This window comes from Heptranchias perlo, chromosome 16 (genome assembly GCF_035084215.1).
Source record: "Heptranchias perlo isolate sHepPer1 chromosome 16, sHepPer1.hap1, whole genome shotgun sequence".
NCBI lineage: Eukaryota > Metazoa > Chordata > Chondrichthyes > Hexanchiformes > Hexanchidae > Heptranchias > Heptranchias perlo.
This window is the reverse complement of record NC_090340.1, coordinates 21622099-21639530: the sequence shown is the minus strand read 5'-3', so window position 1 is coordinate 21639530 and position 17432 is coordinate 21622099. Positions and strand designations below refer to the sequence as shown.

Sequence of the window (17432 nt, the reverse complement as noted above, 5' to 3'; positions counted from 1 at the left end):
GCAGTACGCTTAAAGTGACAGGCCAGATTGAACACAGCCTCATCTTAGCAGCTGATTATCATAACTGTGCTCCAGCCCCCACACCAATCCCTGAGCAATGCTGCGGGAGATCAGCTAGTACAGAGTAAAATGGCCTGTTTCAAGTCCGCAGTGTTGGCCAGGGGCTGCAGAAGGTAACCTGAGACGTCAGCTGCTGATACACAGGCAGGAACGACTTTTGAACTAAAGTAACCTGAGTTCAGTCACTGACCTGGCTGGCTGAAACCGGTTTGAATTAACCAAGTTTTGTGAAAGACAAAGGAAATGTGATAAGACACAAGTCCTTATTTAGAAAAGGAGTAATGAGGCAATGCTACCTAAGTCCTTGGGACAGAGCCAATGAGGAGAAGACCCAGGCAAAAGCGAGCAGGCCTAAACCAAAGGGAGAGAGACAGCACAGCTTGAAGAGAAAAGATTCGGAATAAGAATGAAGGATCTGAGGCGTGGAGCCAGAGTGAAGACTCCGGAGACCAACCATCGCAGAAGTGGAAGACCCTAGGTCAGGGACGTAGAGACGACGTAGAGAGAGAGAGAGAGAGAACGGAACGCCTGGCCAGCGTCAGCTCTCCTTTTCGGGTATTATCCTTTATATTCTGTGACCACTCAGGGAGTGTCAGAGAAACCTAGTGGGTGTGCATTTAGATCTTAGTTAGGGTATAAAACTGTATAACCTGGTGTAAACTGCAAGCCTATATCTAATCAGACGTATAAGCTATATGTATATGATCTAACAGCGTGAATAAAGCGAATTGAGAGTTAAGAGAGAATTGACTCTTCTCCTCTTTGTACTAAGCCAGTAACCGTAACCGGTGACCTCCGGTCAACAGCAGAACACTCAAGCCTTTCAAAGAACATCATAAATTGCAAGAAGCCCAATTTACACACTCCATCCCATACGCCTCAACACTCCATCCCAGACAAGGTCCATCCTACCTCACAAACGTGCACTTCCTGTCAGCTGATCAAAGATCACACCAACCTGCTGAAGGAGGGAACACGATGATGTGGGATGGAAGAAATAGACAAAAGAAAAGAATTCTATGCTGCTTTCCTGTTAACATATAGTGGAGAATGGTCCTTACGTCATTAAAGTGTTCATGTTGTGAAAGAACAACTTGACCTAAAAATAGTATGTTAAAAATGACCTGAAGTTGCTGGCAAATTCAAATACTCTTCTCCTGTTTGATGCAAAGTGTAATCCATTTCTTCAGGGTCTGGGTTCATCATAGTTTTGGTGAGCGTGGTCATAGAACTGGATGTTAGTGCTGCGGCATTGCAATCATTACCTAAAAAGGAATAATAAATCTGCTTTCAGGCTTACATACAAACATACATAAATGACGGACAAGAAAAGACCAGTTGGTCCATCAAGTCTGCCCCACACTCATGACGCCAGGAGCATTATGACTAGACATGTTCTAACCCCCCAGCAACCATGTCATCTCCTGGGAGAGGCAAAAAAAATAGGAAAAAAACTCTAGAGAATTCCTCGCCGACCTCCTCAGGTGAACGAAACTAGGGCCAGGAGGTCACATTGACCATGCCTGCGTTAACTGCTAATGCACTTACCTTCTATATGATGCAGCTGGTTACTAGAAAATCACACATGCAGACTGATTTATGTTTACAAGCTGGGTTGTTATTTTGCAAGAAGCAACACGGTGTCATGAAATATCTGGAAGCTTTTTTGTCGCTTCATCTGTGGAGCAGAGCAAAGTACGGGCAGGGAACAGAGGGGCAGTGACATCGTAAACTGAATTAAGAGAGGAGTGCATCACATGAGGATCCCACGGTGCTCACCGTTTTTTTTTTAAAAGTCCACATTTTAAACAAAATGAAGACTAAACGAGAAAACCTTAACAACGATTCTTGGGCTCAGTTTAACTTCTTTTAAAGGAGGTCTGAACTGCACTTGAAAAGTCAGACAAGAGCCTTGCCGATAAAAGCAAGCAATTCTTGCAGGAGGTGTGGCTGCAAATCGGCCCAAGATTAACTATTAATACAACGTAAAACCTTGTTAAAAAAAAACAACCATTAGTCCCTTCAATGATACACCAACCAGCCTGATCTGCAGCGGTTCAAGAAGGCGGCTCACCATCACCTTCTTAAGGGCAACTAGAGATGGGCAATAAATGCCGGCCTTGCCAACGACGCCAATATCCCAAGAATTATTTTTTTTTAAATTCCTGGAGACTTGCAGCATTATAATGGAGCATCTACGTCATCGGGCCCTTGAACGGCACAAAAGAGATTATGGAGTAAGTGACTTATGCCGTCCCTATGGCACTCTGTACTTTCCAGAGTCGTTTGCGCCGCTCCTCCGTAACCTTACATCGATGACCAATGGAAGCTCATTTTCATAGCTCCAACCCCACTGAAAACAACAGCGATTTTGCTGGATTCTCGCCATTTTTCACATCGCTGCCACTTAGGCTTAAAAATAAAGGCTATGGATGTCTGGCAGTGGTGTGTTTTGCAGCTAATAGCTCATTTTCTTATACTTTTTTATCAAAAAAAATCGTTCAAACGATTAAACAGGGGCCACCCTGAGGTGAAAGAACAGGCTCGGCCCACCCGTGGAATCTCCGTACTCAAATTCATGACATGCTGTAAACGGAAGCAGGCTGATCCATTTCACCGTGAAGAGCGCAGTCCGATGGGATGAGAGCCACACTTCGGATTCTCATTAAAAGACAATTTTAAAGTCTAACAGTTGCCACCCTGTTGATGTATTTGTGCAATCACCAGGGAAAAAATGGCCGTTTCGCTTCTGATTCGCCGCCATCTTGTATTTGTATTCAAATTGCAAATGTGGGAAAATATGGAGGAACTTATCGGCAGTGAGATCAGTGGGCTAGACGGCTAAATTTACAGTCTAAGTCACCAATCTCGCCTTTGCAGGAGACTCTGGGCTACCGTGTCCCATGTATTCATTCAGCCAAACAAGTGCCAATCTCCTTCCTTATTGCTGGGGCAAAATCCTGTAATTGCCGATCTACTGCCAATATGGATTCACCATCACCACGTGGACTGCAACGGGCATTTAGGGGTGGGCAATAAATACAGCCTTGCCACATCACCTACATCCCAAGAACAAATCAGGCAGCCGAATTGTATTTGGCACAGGAGTGCAAAGTGGTGCAACATGGGCTCTGATCACAGCAAGCTTCCAGCCTAAGTCAGGTAGTCTGATGTGGAGAGAGCATGTAGGTCAAGGGCAAGTGCTTACCATAGATAGTACTTACCCCTAGGGCTAGCTTCTCTTACAACTCATAGCTATTACGGTGTACATTATTGTTAGTGTTTCTATTTACCTTTTCTTGTTCGTTTTACTTCTGTAGGTTTAAGGCTGTCCACTTGCACTGCAATTCGTTTTCTTCCACTCTGTGAAATATCTAAAGTAGTTGTGGAAATTTTAATGACCAGTTACAGAACAGACTAAGAGGGAATGTTAGTTTTCGACAAGAAGTCCAAAGCAGGCTCATTCAGATTGCTGGAAACTCAGTCAAAGGATTTCAAAAACTGCTATGCACACCAGTTTTACACTAAGTTATTAAATATTTATACAACAAACCACAATTCACAACCTGTTGTTCACACATATATACATACATACATATTTTATATATATATATATATATATATACATACATACACATACATACAGTTACATACAAGTATTGCCCAAAGACTATTCCCTAATTAGGTGTCAGACGTTGCTCAGTGGTATCACTCTAGTCTCTGAGTCAGGAGGTTGATACCACTGAGCAACGTCTCCAGAGACTTGAGCACAAAATCTAGGCCGACACTCCAGTGCAGCACCGAGGGAGTGCTGCACTGTTGGACGTGATGTCTTTCAGATGAGATGTTAAACCGAGGCCCCATTTGTCCTCTCAAGTGGACGTAAAAGATCCCATGGCACTATAAAGGCTGGGGAGTTCTCCCTGATGTCCTGGCCAATTCTTATCCCTCAACTAACATCACTAAAAAACAGATCATCTGGTCATTTATCTCATTGCTGTTTGTGGGATTTTGCTGTGCGCAAATTGTCTGCCGTGTTTCCTACATTACAACAGTGGTTACACTGCAAAAGTACTTCATTGGCTGTAAAGCCCTTTGGGACATCCTGAGATCGTGAAAAGTGCTACATAAATGCAAGTTCATTCTTTCTTTCTTAAGTCTGCCAACTGCCAGGCCTCTGCCAGTGCCACCCTTGCGTTGGCTGTGGAAGCTGCCAGAGATTGACATGGGGAAGTTCACTTTTCAACTTTTGCTGCTATATTTTTAATAGAGAAAGGAGCCGGAATTCTCTGTCACATCCCCAGCACCATGGCCAAGTATTGGACTGATTTAATTCAACCCGAGACCACACAGGGATAGATACATCCCCTTTATAAAAAAAATCTAGACCTGAGTATTTTTGTTTTAAAGACAGATCCATTATATTCCTTAGTTTTGGTGCAATCACATAGTAACTGATTCATGGGTTCTGTTTGGACTTGTTGATTTTGAGTGTATACGTTACTACCCAAACAACAGACAGGCTCAGGTTACCCAGTGAGTGACGAGGTTCTACTACAACTGTCCCATCTTCATTCTTTCATGTATGGATTGATGCAGTCCATAGTGTTGTAACTGATACAAATAGTTACAGGGTCACTGCAATGTAAGCTTAGCAAAGGTATTCCCAAAGAATGCCTCAGCGCGGTTACCAGTTATTAAGGAGCAGAAAGGACAGTTTAACATTATGACTAAAGTTTTCTCTATAATTCCAGAACAAACCCCAGGCTGGACGGGCTGAATGTTTCCTCCCCCAACCCAGCCCCACCCCAATCATTTCTTCTATTCCTTTGTTCTTTTCTAAAAATCTATCCCATGATTTCCATCCTTACCTTTTGCATTTGATTCTACGTCAGAGTGTGCTGCATAGTCAGAACTGCATTCATTCAGTTGCTGGTCCAAAAAATCTGGAGAAACAAAAAGGCATTTATGCTGTCAGTTACATTTATCATAAATTGGAAGAATTGCAGAACTGCACCTGACTGACTGGCAAGCACGGCCAATTTAGTACCAGCCTTAACTTCTTAACTTTTCCTTAGGGGAAGCTGCACAGACTAGCGCCTATGCCCTTTGAATTCTACACAGGCTATAAGCATCTGAACTTGTCACTTTGTCCCAGGACAATGAAAGGAGGTGTCTGAGGAGAAAATGGTGTCAGTCAGCTTCAGTGCAAACATTTTGGGGTCAGGCCAAATGTCACATCAGACAATTTTTGACATGCAAATAAAAAGTTGTAGAGGGCATTAAATAGGCATCCCAACATGTCTCTTTAATTTACTTTAGAAATTCATGATTTCATTCACCAATAGTTATTTTCTTTTTGACTATTTCCTCTTATGCACTGTTCTCTATGTTGAAAATGATTCTTTTTGCACCCACGTTTGGATGCTGGTGTAAAAGGAGAAAATTGGACCATTGTCCTTTCATAAGAACATAAGGAGTAAGAGCAAGAGTAGGCCATATGGCCCCTTGAGCCTACTCTGCCACTTAATATCATGGCTAATCTTCTACCTCAACTCTACTTTCCCGCCCAATCTCCATATCCCTTGATTTCCTTTGTGTCCCTTTCACGTCAGGGATCTGCATTTCGATCAAGCCAAGACAATGGGATCCAAGTCTCATCTCTGGTGATTGTTAAGGAAATTGGTTTTGAGACATCTTACATTGGACATAAATTTGCGTCAAAAGCTAGCTATAATCGAGCAGTGGTCAGCTAATTGAGCAGTTTCTGTGTAGGAATCAGAAATGTCACAAGCTAGAGCAGTAAGGGATGGTGTTGTAAAGCGGAGGGCAGAGTATTTTTTTATTCAACTTCGGGATGTGGCAGTCACCAGCAAGGCCAGCATTTATTACCCATCCCTAGTTGCTCGAGAAGGTGGTGGTGAACCTTCTTCTTGAACCACTGCAGTCCAAGTGGTGACGGTTCTCCCACAGTACTGTTAGGTAGGGAGTTCCAGGATTTTGACCCAGCGACAATGAAGGAACAGCAATATATGTCCAAGTCGGGATAGTGTGTGACTTGGAGGGGAACCTGAAGGTGACAGTGTTCCCATGCACCTGCTGCCCTTGTCCTTCTAAGTGGTGGAGGTCACGGGTTTGGGAGGTGCTGTCGAAGTACACCATATAGGCAGATCTATATTACAGCTCATCTGTGCCATCTACAAGCTAGAAGGACCCAGAGCTGGGTATAAATAAAAAATATTCCAGACCCCAATATATACCCCTTTGAGGGTATTTAAACCACAACTGCAGTGTGGCAGCAGTTACAGTGTAAGTGCAGCCTTAATCCTGAGTCAAGGTTTGACACGACACCAAAGAGAATCAATGGGACAAGGAAGTCTCACTACTCTTTGCTCTACGTCCAAGTCGGGTCTTAACTCCGGATTCACACTACACAAGTAATGTAAACAAAACCTTTGGTAAAGTTAGGATTCACACACAAAATAAATGTAATTTCTTGATACGTAGATATCTCAAAATAAAAATATAAAACAAGTACAATTAGTTTAACACATGCCCCAAAACACTTTTGTTTTTATTTTGAGCATTGACTTGGATACATTACTAGTTGCATTCGCTTAGAATGTGTTTTTAAACACTTGATTCTGAAGTTTAATGGAGTGTAATAGAACAAACTAAACAAGATCTGAACAGCAAAGATTAAATATTTAACTAGGTTCAGAAAATAACAATTTGGGGATACAATATATGAGTAATTTGAGACATGACATGGGGTAAGTGTAACATGCTTGGGAGGAACAGGTGACTTTGGACCTATGGTTCCCAAAGCGCTCCACCATTGGGATTTTCATCACATCATGTCTGGGACTGTTGTAGACTAATTGATAGAGATTGATTGCTATGATTAGTCAACAACTCCATTATCGTTGTATCATGCGACTACCAGAGTGGTAGAAGATGAACTAGATGGACCTTGGTCTTTTTTTCACCTAGAAATCTCTATGTTGGACAATGTGGACCAATTCAAATTAGACTGGGTCAAAATTGAACAATTCCAAATTCATTCCACTTCATAGTTCTTCTTCTTAGACTCTACGGAATCCAAGTGTTCTGTAGGTTGTAATCTACCTCAGCACACAACAAATTACCTTGTGTGTAGTCATCTCCAGCTACCATAAGCGAAGTCTCCAGACACATAGGGAATGAATTACAGGGCATAATGATAATAAGCGTTTCAATGAAATTCTTGCAGGTGTCATCATCTTTCGTCATCAATCTGTTCAGCAGCACTGAAATTTTCTCCTCATTGGTTCTTTGGGACATGACAAGGTCCAGCTCCTCCTTATTGAGAATGTCCTTGGCCGTTTCAAGGACGTGGTTAGTTTCCTGGCTGAGAGATTCCACCAGTTGCCCATGGTTACTCTGCAGAACTTCCTTAATTCCACTGCTGTTCATCCTAGCAAAAAAACTAGATTGACAAATTGGACATGAATATACTGTTAAACGTGTAAATCATTAATTTAAATTTTGTACTTAAATGGAGAACGGTTTAGCAGGGCTCACTCCATTTAAAGATACTTTAAAATCACAAACTTTATTCCAGAGTGAATTTGGGGAGGATTTTCACAAACTGTGCAGTCATACCAGCACTGAAACTCTCCTCTGTGAGATTCATGCAAGGAAGCTCAATTTGATACCATTCCCTCCAACTACTGATTGCCTCGTAGCAAAAGTATCTAACAAACCAGTTTCTATTGTGTACGATTTTCAGTCAGGCACACTTTGTCTCTCTGTATTTACTATTTGTTTTTTATTTGCGAATTGAGAAAGTGGGGTGCCTAACGTATGCTTACGGCTGTATTCAAACTACAATATAATGTTGATCTGGTGCTAAATCTGGAGTCAGACTCCGACCTGATTTTGGAGCAAAACGCACTGCGACTTCCTCCTCCAGGGGCCTGACTCTGGATTTATACTACACCTATAGTTAGTGCAAAATAAAATGCCAACACGACAATTGTAGTGTAAGTGCAATCTAAAATTTCTATTTTATAACTTTGGTACAGGTAGAATTCGATACCAACATGAACTGTACTAAGAGGAAGAAAGCAGGATACCAGTTCACATAAATGTATGAGGGTTGATTTTCAGGGCCACTAATATATTTGATAAAGAAAGAAAGATCAGATTAATTTAATATTTTCTTCAGTTTTATATTTTTTGGTCCTCACTAGAAAAACCAGTGTACTAAACAGATGGGACAGTGTCTATATCTAGCACTCTCTACAGTTTATATGCTAATGCAGGGCTGACCACACTTAACTTTGTTGCAGCAAACCCTTGAAGCTCTGGAGCTAAACGGTATTTTATTTCTGTATTTTTTAAGGTTACGTTTGCTCATGGCTCACTCACGTAACACCAACCACAGCAATAAATCTAAAACAATCTGACTCGATAGTTCCCAAAATGTTTGCCAACTAGCTCCAGGAAAAACAGCCCCCTCGTCCTCTAACTTCGGATACCGATGAGGCTGAGAAGTATTGTCTCTCTCACTTGTTTATACCTCGCTTTCCTCCTTCACTTCTCTTTCCCTTCTGAATTTCTCATCTCCTTTCCTTTTCTCTTTCTCCCTCCTCTCTCTTTCTCACACAGCTTTGTCACAGTACCAAAAATCAATCTTCAAATTCAGTTTTACAGGAAGGGGTGCTAAGCAAAGTGACCAGGGCTTTCCCTTAAACACAACAGGATGTTGAAGGGGTTTCAGGTCATTGTGACTGGCTGCTGGTATCTGTGAGAGTAGAAAGAGTAGTTTGATGCATCATACAAACATACGAAAATGGCTTACAGGAAACGACCCACTGGTCCATTCAGCCTATCCCAAAGGATAGAGTTGTTTCTATAAGAATTCTAACTACACTCCACTAAATAAAATTATCTTTAATTATAAACTGTGATTGTTAACATAGGGGGAGAAAGACCAGGCAATGTGAAGATTCAAAACAAACAGCTGCTCACCACTGAATTTAAGGAGAGAGAGGACACTCATGTATGTCTGTACTACAGATTCCTAAATCAACAAAATCAGCCTCATTAGTGGAATGTGTTACACAGAGATTCATGAAGAATGTGTTACACATTTCAATTGGAATTTTTATGAGCTGTGAAACTAGCCGAGACTAGTCTGGATAAATGACATCTCCACACTTCTTCAGATCACTCAACTGCTGTAATCAATAAGTGACACAAGTTTAGCCATTTGGGGCTATGTGAAAAGGAACAAATTTGGCTTAAATTGGATTTTCATGTACCCAACCCATTTAACGCCAAATTAGGGGCAGCTTTGTACTGTGGGCCTGTATCCACTGGATCGATTCTGTCCAAAATCATTTCAAAGTGTCCCATCCCATTGGAGAGGAAAACGCCATCCCAGCATTCATGTAGGGAAGGTCACAAGTCACTCTGTGCATGCTCAGCAACATTCTCCACATCCTGCACTGCGTGCAGTTTGTGCCTCTATATGCACACAGAAAATTCTCCATATCTCATCATATGGGGTGGATTCTAACCCTACCCGCCCGACGGAAACCGGGGAGGGAAGGGGTTAAAATACCATACCCATCGATATCCAAACCGGATCCCGCCGTTTCCAATTTTTACTTAACCTTTTGGACAGGGAGCTATGCCTCCCACCCAAAGCCAATGGGGTCCTTCTTTAAATATACAGATCGGGGTCATCGGGCCGCGACTGCAATTTTAACTCCAGCTTGAGCTGCTGCCGTTAGGCTGAATCCGGCCAGAACAACAGCGGGATGTCTCTGAAAGGTAAAGTGCTTCACCTTTCTTTGTGGAGCCATGAGGAGCAGTCGTGCTCCTCCAAGCCCCACAAGGAATGTTTAGGCCTTTCATGCCCTGGTTTCCATCCCCCCACCCCCTGCTCTCCCTCCAGTCAGACCCTCCCAGAACTGGTGCAAACCATTGTTTTGGTGGCGTGAAAGGCCAGAAGGAGAGCAGTAAGTATGACCAACAGGGATCCTTTCCAAGGCATTGGTGTTGTACAGTTTGATAAAATCTCATTCTTGATAAATGTAATAAACGCAGCAGTTGAGCATTTCAAAATCCTGCTGAGATTAATGAAGCTTCACTGCTTCAATCTGTACAAATTCCATCGTCCTTTAGTTTTGAGGGTTGTACTCTGCACTACTAGTGGTGGATTCAGGACTTATCCACCTATAACAGCACAGAGAACAACTCCTAAATCTCAGGGACTGTAAAATCCAAGCTGATAAAATTAGCGGAGCAAGAAGTACGAAGCAGCCGCCCGCATGGAGCGGTAACAAACATTTGCTTTTTAAATTCGCAAATTTGAAAGAGGTTGTGAATTTGCAACAGGATGCCCAGCTGTTTCACGTTAAAAAAAATGTTTTAAATGTAAAATGAATCCCTGTTACCACTGGAACATAAAACCCTCAAAATAGTGGCTGGCTTTCATTTTCATTTCAGACCTATAGGAAGGATGGGGAGGCAAATTATCTTTGATCATTGGCTTATTTAGCAGCATTGAAACTTTTTCTTATTGGCTCTGTGGCTCATGCTCATAGTCTCTTCAAGGACACCTCTGGTTTCCTGACTGTGAGATTCCACCAGTTGCACATGGTTACTCTCCAGATTCCATCGTTGCCCACTACAGTGAAGGAACAAGATTGACTAGTTGGAAATGAATATACTGTAAACAGTACACAGTGTACTTCATTTAACCTTTCCACTTGAGACGGAGAAAGGAGCAGCAGATTTCACTCCACTTCAATCCAATATAAACCACAAACTTCATTCCCATTGAATTTGGTGTGGAGTTACACAATCTGTCACACCAGCCATTCACCCATAGTACTAAAGCTATGATTCACTAGGGACTAAATTGGATAGCACCCTGTAATGGGCATGAAATGGTTGGCACACTGGACTCGCACGCCAGAAGAGAGATGCCCGAGAAATTCATCCTCGGGCCTCATTGGAATCAATCTGGCAAGCTGCGACTGCCAATCGTGTGCACTGACGCAGTTCGCTAAACTGGGCCCTTCGAATTTCGGCCGGCTCTGACTCCGAGCTGGCCTGCAGGTAAGTTCAAAGGGGGTGGGGCAAATGGGAGGGGAAAAGAGCGAGCACTGGCAGCGGCCCACAGTATTAACGTGGAGTCAGGAGAAGCACTCCTGCTCGTATGTTAACATAAATTAATAAAAACTTAACCTGCCGGTTTCTTTTACGGCCTCTCTAAGGACCACTGGTTAGGCTGCTGCAGAGCTGAAAAATTAGTCAGAGCTTTGCACAGCGCAAACTCCTATTGGTTTAAACGAATTTCCCAGAAATGGCCGCAGGATCCTGATTTCAATATTGAACTGGAGCTCGCACTCATTTCAGGTGCGCGCCAGGGCCAGCTAAAAATTAATGTCAGTGCACATAGGGCATGGGACGTTGCTGTGGTAAATTAGTCATTGTTGTGTCCGTTTTACGCCCGTAAATCGGATGCTTTGATGTTGCAATTATGCCCCATGGTTTCTTTAGTCTTTCAGAAAGGAGAAATATTTCCACAGGAAACGTAGTTAGGAAATTTCATAAGTGAAGGAAGGGGAATTTCTCAATAAATACACTTAGCTATTTAGTCGCAAGCAACAGAAAACTGCAAGGCCCAGCTCCCATCAAAACAAGTAAAATACTGAATGGCAGCAACCTGTAGCAAAGTCTTCAACTAATAATATCCCATGTCTTCCCTGGCTGGTTGTATAACAAGTAAATAATTTAAGGACTCCTTCACAATAGAAATACATGCAGAGTTCAAAGCATAATAATGTCTTTACAGGTGAGACCGTGACATCCAATTCTGAGACAAGAAGAATTGCTGATGATGATGAATATAGGTTAACGGTGCTGTTAAAATAGCGAGCAGAGGAAGGTCACATCAATATGTTAAACATGCATACCCTCAAATCTCAAAACAACAATAATTTCTGGCAAAAAACAAAAATACTGCAGATGCTAGAAATCCAAAACAGAAACAGAAAATGCTGGAAACACTCGGTAGGTCAGGCAGCCTCTGCAGAGAGAGGAAAATAGTTAATGTTTACTGTCATGGTAAAGGAGGAGGTAGTAGAGAAATTGGAAGGATAATTATTGATAAAGAGGTACTTAAAAGGCTGACAGTGCTCAAATTAGAAAAGTCACCGGTCCGGATGGGATGCATCAGAGGTTGCTGAGGGAAGTAAGGGTGGAGATAACAGAGGTTCTGGCCACAATCTTTCAATCCTTCTTAGATATGGATGTGGTTCCAGAGGGCTGGAGGATTGCAAATGTCACACCCCTGTTCAAAAAGGGAAGAGGGATAAACTTGACTACTACAGGCCAATCAGCCTAACATCAGTGGTGGGGAAACTTTGAGACACAATAATCTGGAACAAAATTAATTGGCACTTGGAAAAATATGGGTTAATGCATCAAAGCCAGCATGGATTTGTTAGAGGAAAATCTTGTTTGAATAACTTGATTGAGTTCTTTGATGAAGTAACGGAAAGGGTTGATGAGGGTCATGCGGTTGATGTTGTGTATGTGGATTTTCAAAAGGCGTCTGATAAAGTACCACATAATAGACTTGTTTACAAAAATGAAGTCCATGGAATTAAAGGGGCAGTTGCTGCATGGATAAGAAATTGTCCAAGAGACAGAAAGCAAAAAAAAGTGGTGAACGGCTGTTTTGCAGACTGGAGGGTAGTCTGCTGTGGTGTCCCCCAGGGGTCGGTGTTGGGACCACTGCTCTTTTTGAGATAGATAGATAGATAGATAGATAGATAGATAGATAGATAGATAGATAGATAGATAGATAGACAGACACATAAAAAATGACCTGGTCTTGGATATATAGGGCATCAATTCAAAGTTTGCAGATGACCCGAAACTCGGAAATATAGTAAACAGTGAGGAGGATAGTAACAGACTTCAGAAGGACATAGACAGACTGGTGAAATGGGCAGACACATGGCAGATGCATTTTAACGCAGAGAAGTATGAAGTGATGCATTCAGTGAGAAGAATGAAGAGAGGCATTATAAACTAAATGGTACAATTTTAAAGGGGCTGCAGGAACAGAGAGACCTGGGGATGTACATACACAAATCTTTGAAGGTGGCAAGACAAGTTGAGAAGGCTGTTAAAAAAGCATATGGGATCATTGGCTTTATAAACAAAGGCATAGAGTACAAAAGCAAGGAAGTTATGCTAAACCTTTATAAATCACTGGTTAGGCCCCAGCTGGATTATTGTGTTCAATTCTGGGCACCGCACTTCAGGAAGGATCTCAAGGCCTTAGAGAGGGTGCAGAGGAGATTTACTAGAATGGTACCAGGGATGCGGGACTTCAGTTATGTGGAGACACGAGAGAAGCTGGGGTTGTTCTCCTTAGAGCAGAGAAGGTTAAGGGGAGTTTTGATAGAGGTGTTCAAAATCATGAAAGGTAAAGAAGGTAAAGTCACGGAGAGTAAATAAGGAGAAACTGTTTCTAGTGGCAGAAGGGTCAGTAACCAGGGGATACAGATTTAAGGTAATTAGCAAAAGAAGCGGGGGGGATATGAGGAGAATTTTCTTTACGCAGCGAGTTGTAATGATCTGGAATGCACTGCCTGAAAGGGTGCTGGAAGCAGCCTCAATAATAGCTTTCAATGGGGAATTGGATAAATACTTGAAGGGAAAACATTTGTAGGGCTATGGGGAAAGCGCAGGGGAGTGGGACTAAATGCATTGCTCTTTCAAGAGCCGGTACAAGCACAATGGGTCAAATGACCTCCTCTGCTATATCATTCCATGAATCAATGATTCGTTAGAACTGACAAAGGATTATACCTGAATCGTTAAACTTTTCCCGCTCTCTACAGATGCTGCCTGACCTACCGAGTGTTTCCAGCATTTTCTGTTTCTCCTTAGCAACTGCTAGGCTGCAGGTTAAAACTCTATCCTCAGTTTAAAAAGATGTGACAAGAACCTACATTGCAAGAAGCATGAATCAAAGCTAACCAAAACATTTAAAATCAGAATACGATCAATAATCTTCAGTTAAATACAGGTCTTTGTTTTTCTTTTGATGGTGATGGAAGGTTGTATTTCTCCGTTGTTTTTATGCGAGTCACATGCTTAGATTGGCAATAACCCAGTGTTACTTCATTAGTTCCACTTTCGAAACCCCCTAAGTTCTTTGCTGCACAGTGACCAGTTTGGAGTATTTATGCCTGGTTGTGAAAGCGCAAATCATTCGCTATCCATTTGCAATGGAGAGCTTTGCAGGCCCCTTCGCTTGTTTTCAAAGTGGATTATGTTTGAAACAGTCCAAGGTATTTTTATTGCAAGATTACAGTGAACTGGCATTTCTACAAATGATGATCATTTAATTTAAGCTTCTCTATAAAAGGCAGCGGGGGGGGGAGGGAGGTTGACTGCACAAATAAAAGTCAAGTATTAGTAACACAAAAATAACCAAACCTGTTTTATGACAATGATTTTACATTGGTAGCTTTATGACAGTACCAGTCTAACCAATTAAAGTTGAAACAACCTACTGCCCGACCATTAAAAAAAGTTACAAGAATAATCTGCGAATGTTGTACTATGGCATTAAGATAAATCATCATTGAGCCTCACATGGCTCAAGGTCACAGCACAGGCTTGAGCCACTATGAAAAATAGCCTTGTCTGAGAACATCGTGCGCGCTCTTAAGGCTGAAGTGGGTGATAATCTGGTTCCAGACCCTGGCCTGTTGCTGGTCGACAGATCAGCAACACTCCCCACATCACTAACACTACATGCGGGGGACACGCTTCACCTATCTGAATAGAACAATTCACAGGGCACAGGGGAACTAGAAGCAAAATAACGCTGGCTGCACAACCGCGTTCACACCAGTACCATAACACCATCATGAGCAGAGTGCGATACACGGACTCTAATCAGGAGCCAAAACGTTACCAGACTTCTTCTCATCAGACGACAGTTTGAGGACAGAGGCTAATGATCTGTCCAGCATTGATCCACGATAAGGATCAGTCTTATCCTATGTCTGGGGTTTTCGCACCTATTTTATCGCTGCTTGTGCAGCTCCAATGGTGACCGTGAGAGCTCTTGGACCAGAGAAGCCTGCACATCTGTTTAAACCTGAAGTCAATCCTGCTCTTAGCAATGCAAATGCTTGTTCTTGAAATTGTTGCCGGCACAACCAAAACCTGCCATGGCTGACTCGGTAAGCATGTGTAACTATTGGGTACAGTTGAGTAGTGGTTATGTCACTAGACTAGTAATCTATTCGTGAGTTCAATTCCCATCATGGCAGTTTGAGAATATTTTTTAAAGTCTCGAAATAAAAAGCGGGTACCAGTGACCATGGAGCTGTTGGGTTGTTGATAAAACCTAACTGGTTCACTAATGCCCTTTAGGGAAGGAAACCTGCCGTCCTTAGCCTGGTGTGGTCTATATGTGACTCCAGTCTCACACCAACGTGGTTAACTCTTAACTGCTCTCTGAAGTGGCCGAACAAGCCACTCAGTGGTTTAAGAAGGAGGCCCACCACCATTTTCTCAGGACAGCTGGGATGAGCAAAAATGCCAGCATTGCCACGGATGCCCACATCCCAAGAATGAATATAAAAGTGCACCCTGACACAACAGCCCCAACTGTCCCTCCCCTGCCAGTCTTAAGGAATACCCACGTCACTTTGTAAAAGAAAGAGCTTGCAGTTATATCCATATGATTTATATCAATTAGTGTTAATTGTATTCAGATGGTGCGTGTGTCAATTGGGGACTCTCTTGTATCCATTTATATGAGAGCTTATCTAGGGTGTGGAGTGGGTAATGTGCATCTGTGAATAAAGGCTTGGAAGCAACTGAAGACCAGGCTCTAGTATTCTATCCTTCACCACCTGGCTTTCCAATTCATTACACCTTTCACGACCTCAGGATGTCCCAAAGCACTTTACAGTCAACGAAGTACTTTTGAAGTGTAGTCACTGTTGTCATGTAGGAAACGCAGCAGCCAATTTGCGCACAGCAAGGTCCCACAAACAGCAATGAGATAATAACCGAATAATCTGTTTTTTAGTGATGGCGGTTCAGGGATAAATATTGGCACGACACCGAGAGAACTCCCCTACTCTTCAAATCATGCCATTGGATCTTTTATGACCATCTGAGAGGGCAGACGGGGCCTTGGTTTAGCATCTCATCTGAAAGACAGCACCTCCAATAGTGCAGCGCTCACTCAGTACTGTACTGAAGTGTCAACTTAGATTATGGGCTCAAGTCTCTGGTATGCACCTGGAACCCATGACCTTCTGACTCAGAGGGGAAAGTGCTACCACTGAGCCTTAGTTGACATCTCGTTCACTATCACATTCTACCACTTACACAGTATCATTCAACTTCCTAGCAGACATAAAGACCTGAATGAATCATAGAATTATAGAATGGGTAAAGCACAGGAGGCCATTTGGCCCATCGAGCCCATGCAGGCTCTTTGTAAGAGCAATCCAGTTAGTCCCATTCCCCCGCTCTTTCCTCGTAGCCCAGCAATTTTTTTTCCCTTCAGGTATTCATCCAATTCCTCTTTGAAAGCCATGATTGAATCTGCTTCCACCACCCTTTCAGACAACACATTACAGATCATAACTACTCACTGCGTAAAAATGTTTGTTCTCATGTCGCCTTTGGTTCTTTTGCTAATCACCATAAATCTGTGTCCTCTGGTTCTCGACCCTTCCGCCAATGGGAACAGTTTCTCTTCATTTACTTTATCTAAACCTTTCATGATTTTGAACACTTCTATCAAATCTCCTCTTAACCTTCTCTGTTCTGAGGCAATGTTTCCTCAAGCAACAGTATAGCCATCCTCATCGACTTCTGCAGGCAGTGCCTTTGGTCTTAACTCTATCAATCTGGCAGCAAATTCAGGCTACGTCAGGAGCTGCAGAACCTCAGCATGCTACTGAACCCTAGGCTGAACTTCCTACTCCACATCACCTCCATTACAAAGGCGCCTTTCTTTCACCTCCACAATAATGCCCATCTCTCCCTGGTGGATGCTGAAATAGTGAATGCATTGCTTGTGATCTTCCAATATTCCGTAGATTCTAGAACAGTCCCAGTGGATTGGAAGGAAGCAAATGAGCACCACTATTCTAGAAAGGAGGGAGAGAGAAAACAGGGAACTACAGGCCAGTTATCCTGACATCAATCATTGGGAAAATGCTGGGATCCATCATTAAGGAAGGTAACAGGACACTTAGAAAATCATAATATGATTAGGCAGAGTCAACATGGTTTTAAGAAAGGGAAATCGTGTTTGA

General features: G+C 42.5%; 1 protein-coding gene across 5 annotated transcripts in view; it reads right to left on the bottom strand.

Moving 5' to 3' along the window:
• The window catches only part of nlrc5 (NLR family, CARD domain containing 5), a 229803-nt gene that overhangs the window by 145997 nt on the left and 66374 nt on the right, over positions 1 to 17432 (bottom strand). For all 5 annotated transcript variants that reach the window (XM_067997778.1, XM_067997776.1, XM_067997779.1 and 2 more), the window contains exons 2-5: positions 7209 to 7528; positions 4932 to 5006; positions 3354 to 3434; positions 1185 to 1325 (exon numbers count right to left, since the gene is read on the bottom strand). In XM_067997778.1, the coding sequence (XP_067853879.1) occupies positions 1185 to 1325; positions 3354 to 3434; positions 4932 to 5006; positions 7209 to 7515 (604 nt within the window). In that variant the 5' untranslated portion in view covers positions 7516 to 7528. The remainder of the gene's footprint in view (positions 1 to 1184; positions 1326 to 3353; positions 3435 to 4931; positions 5007 to 7208; positions 7529 to 17432) is intronic.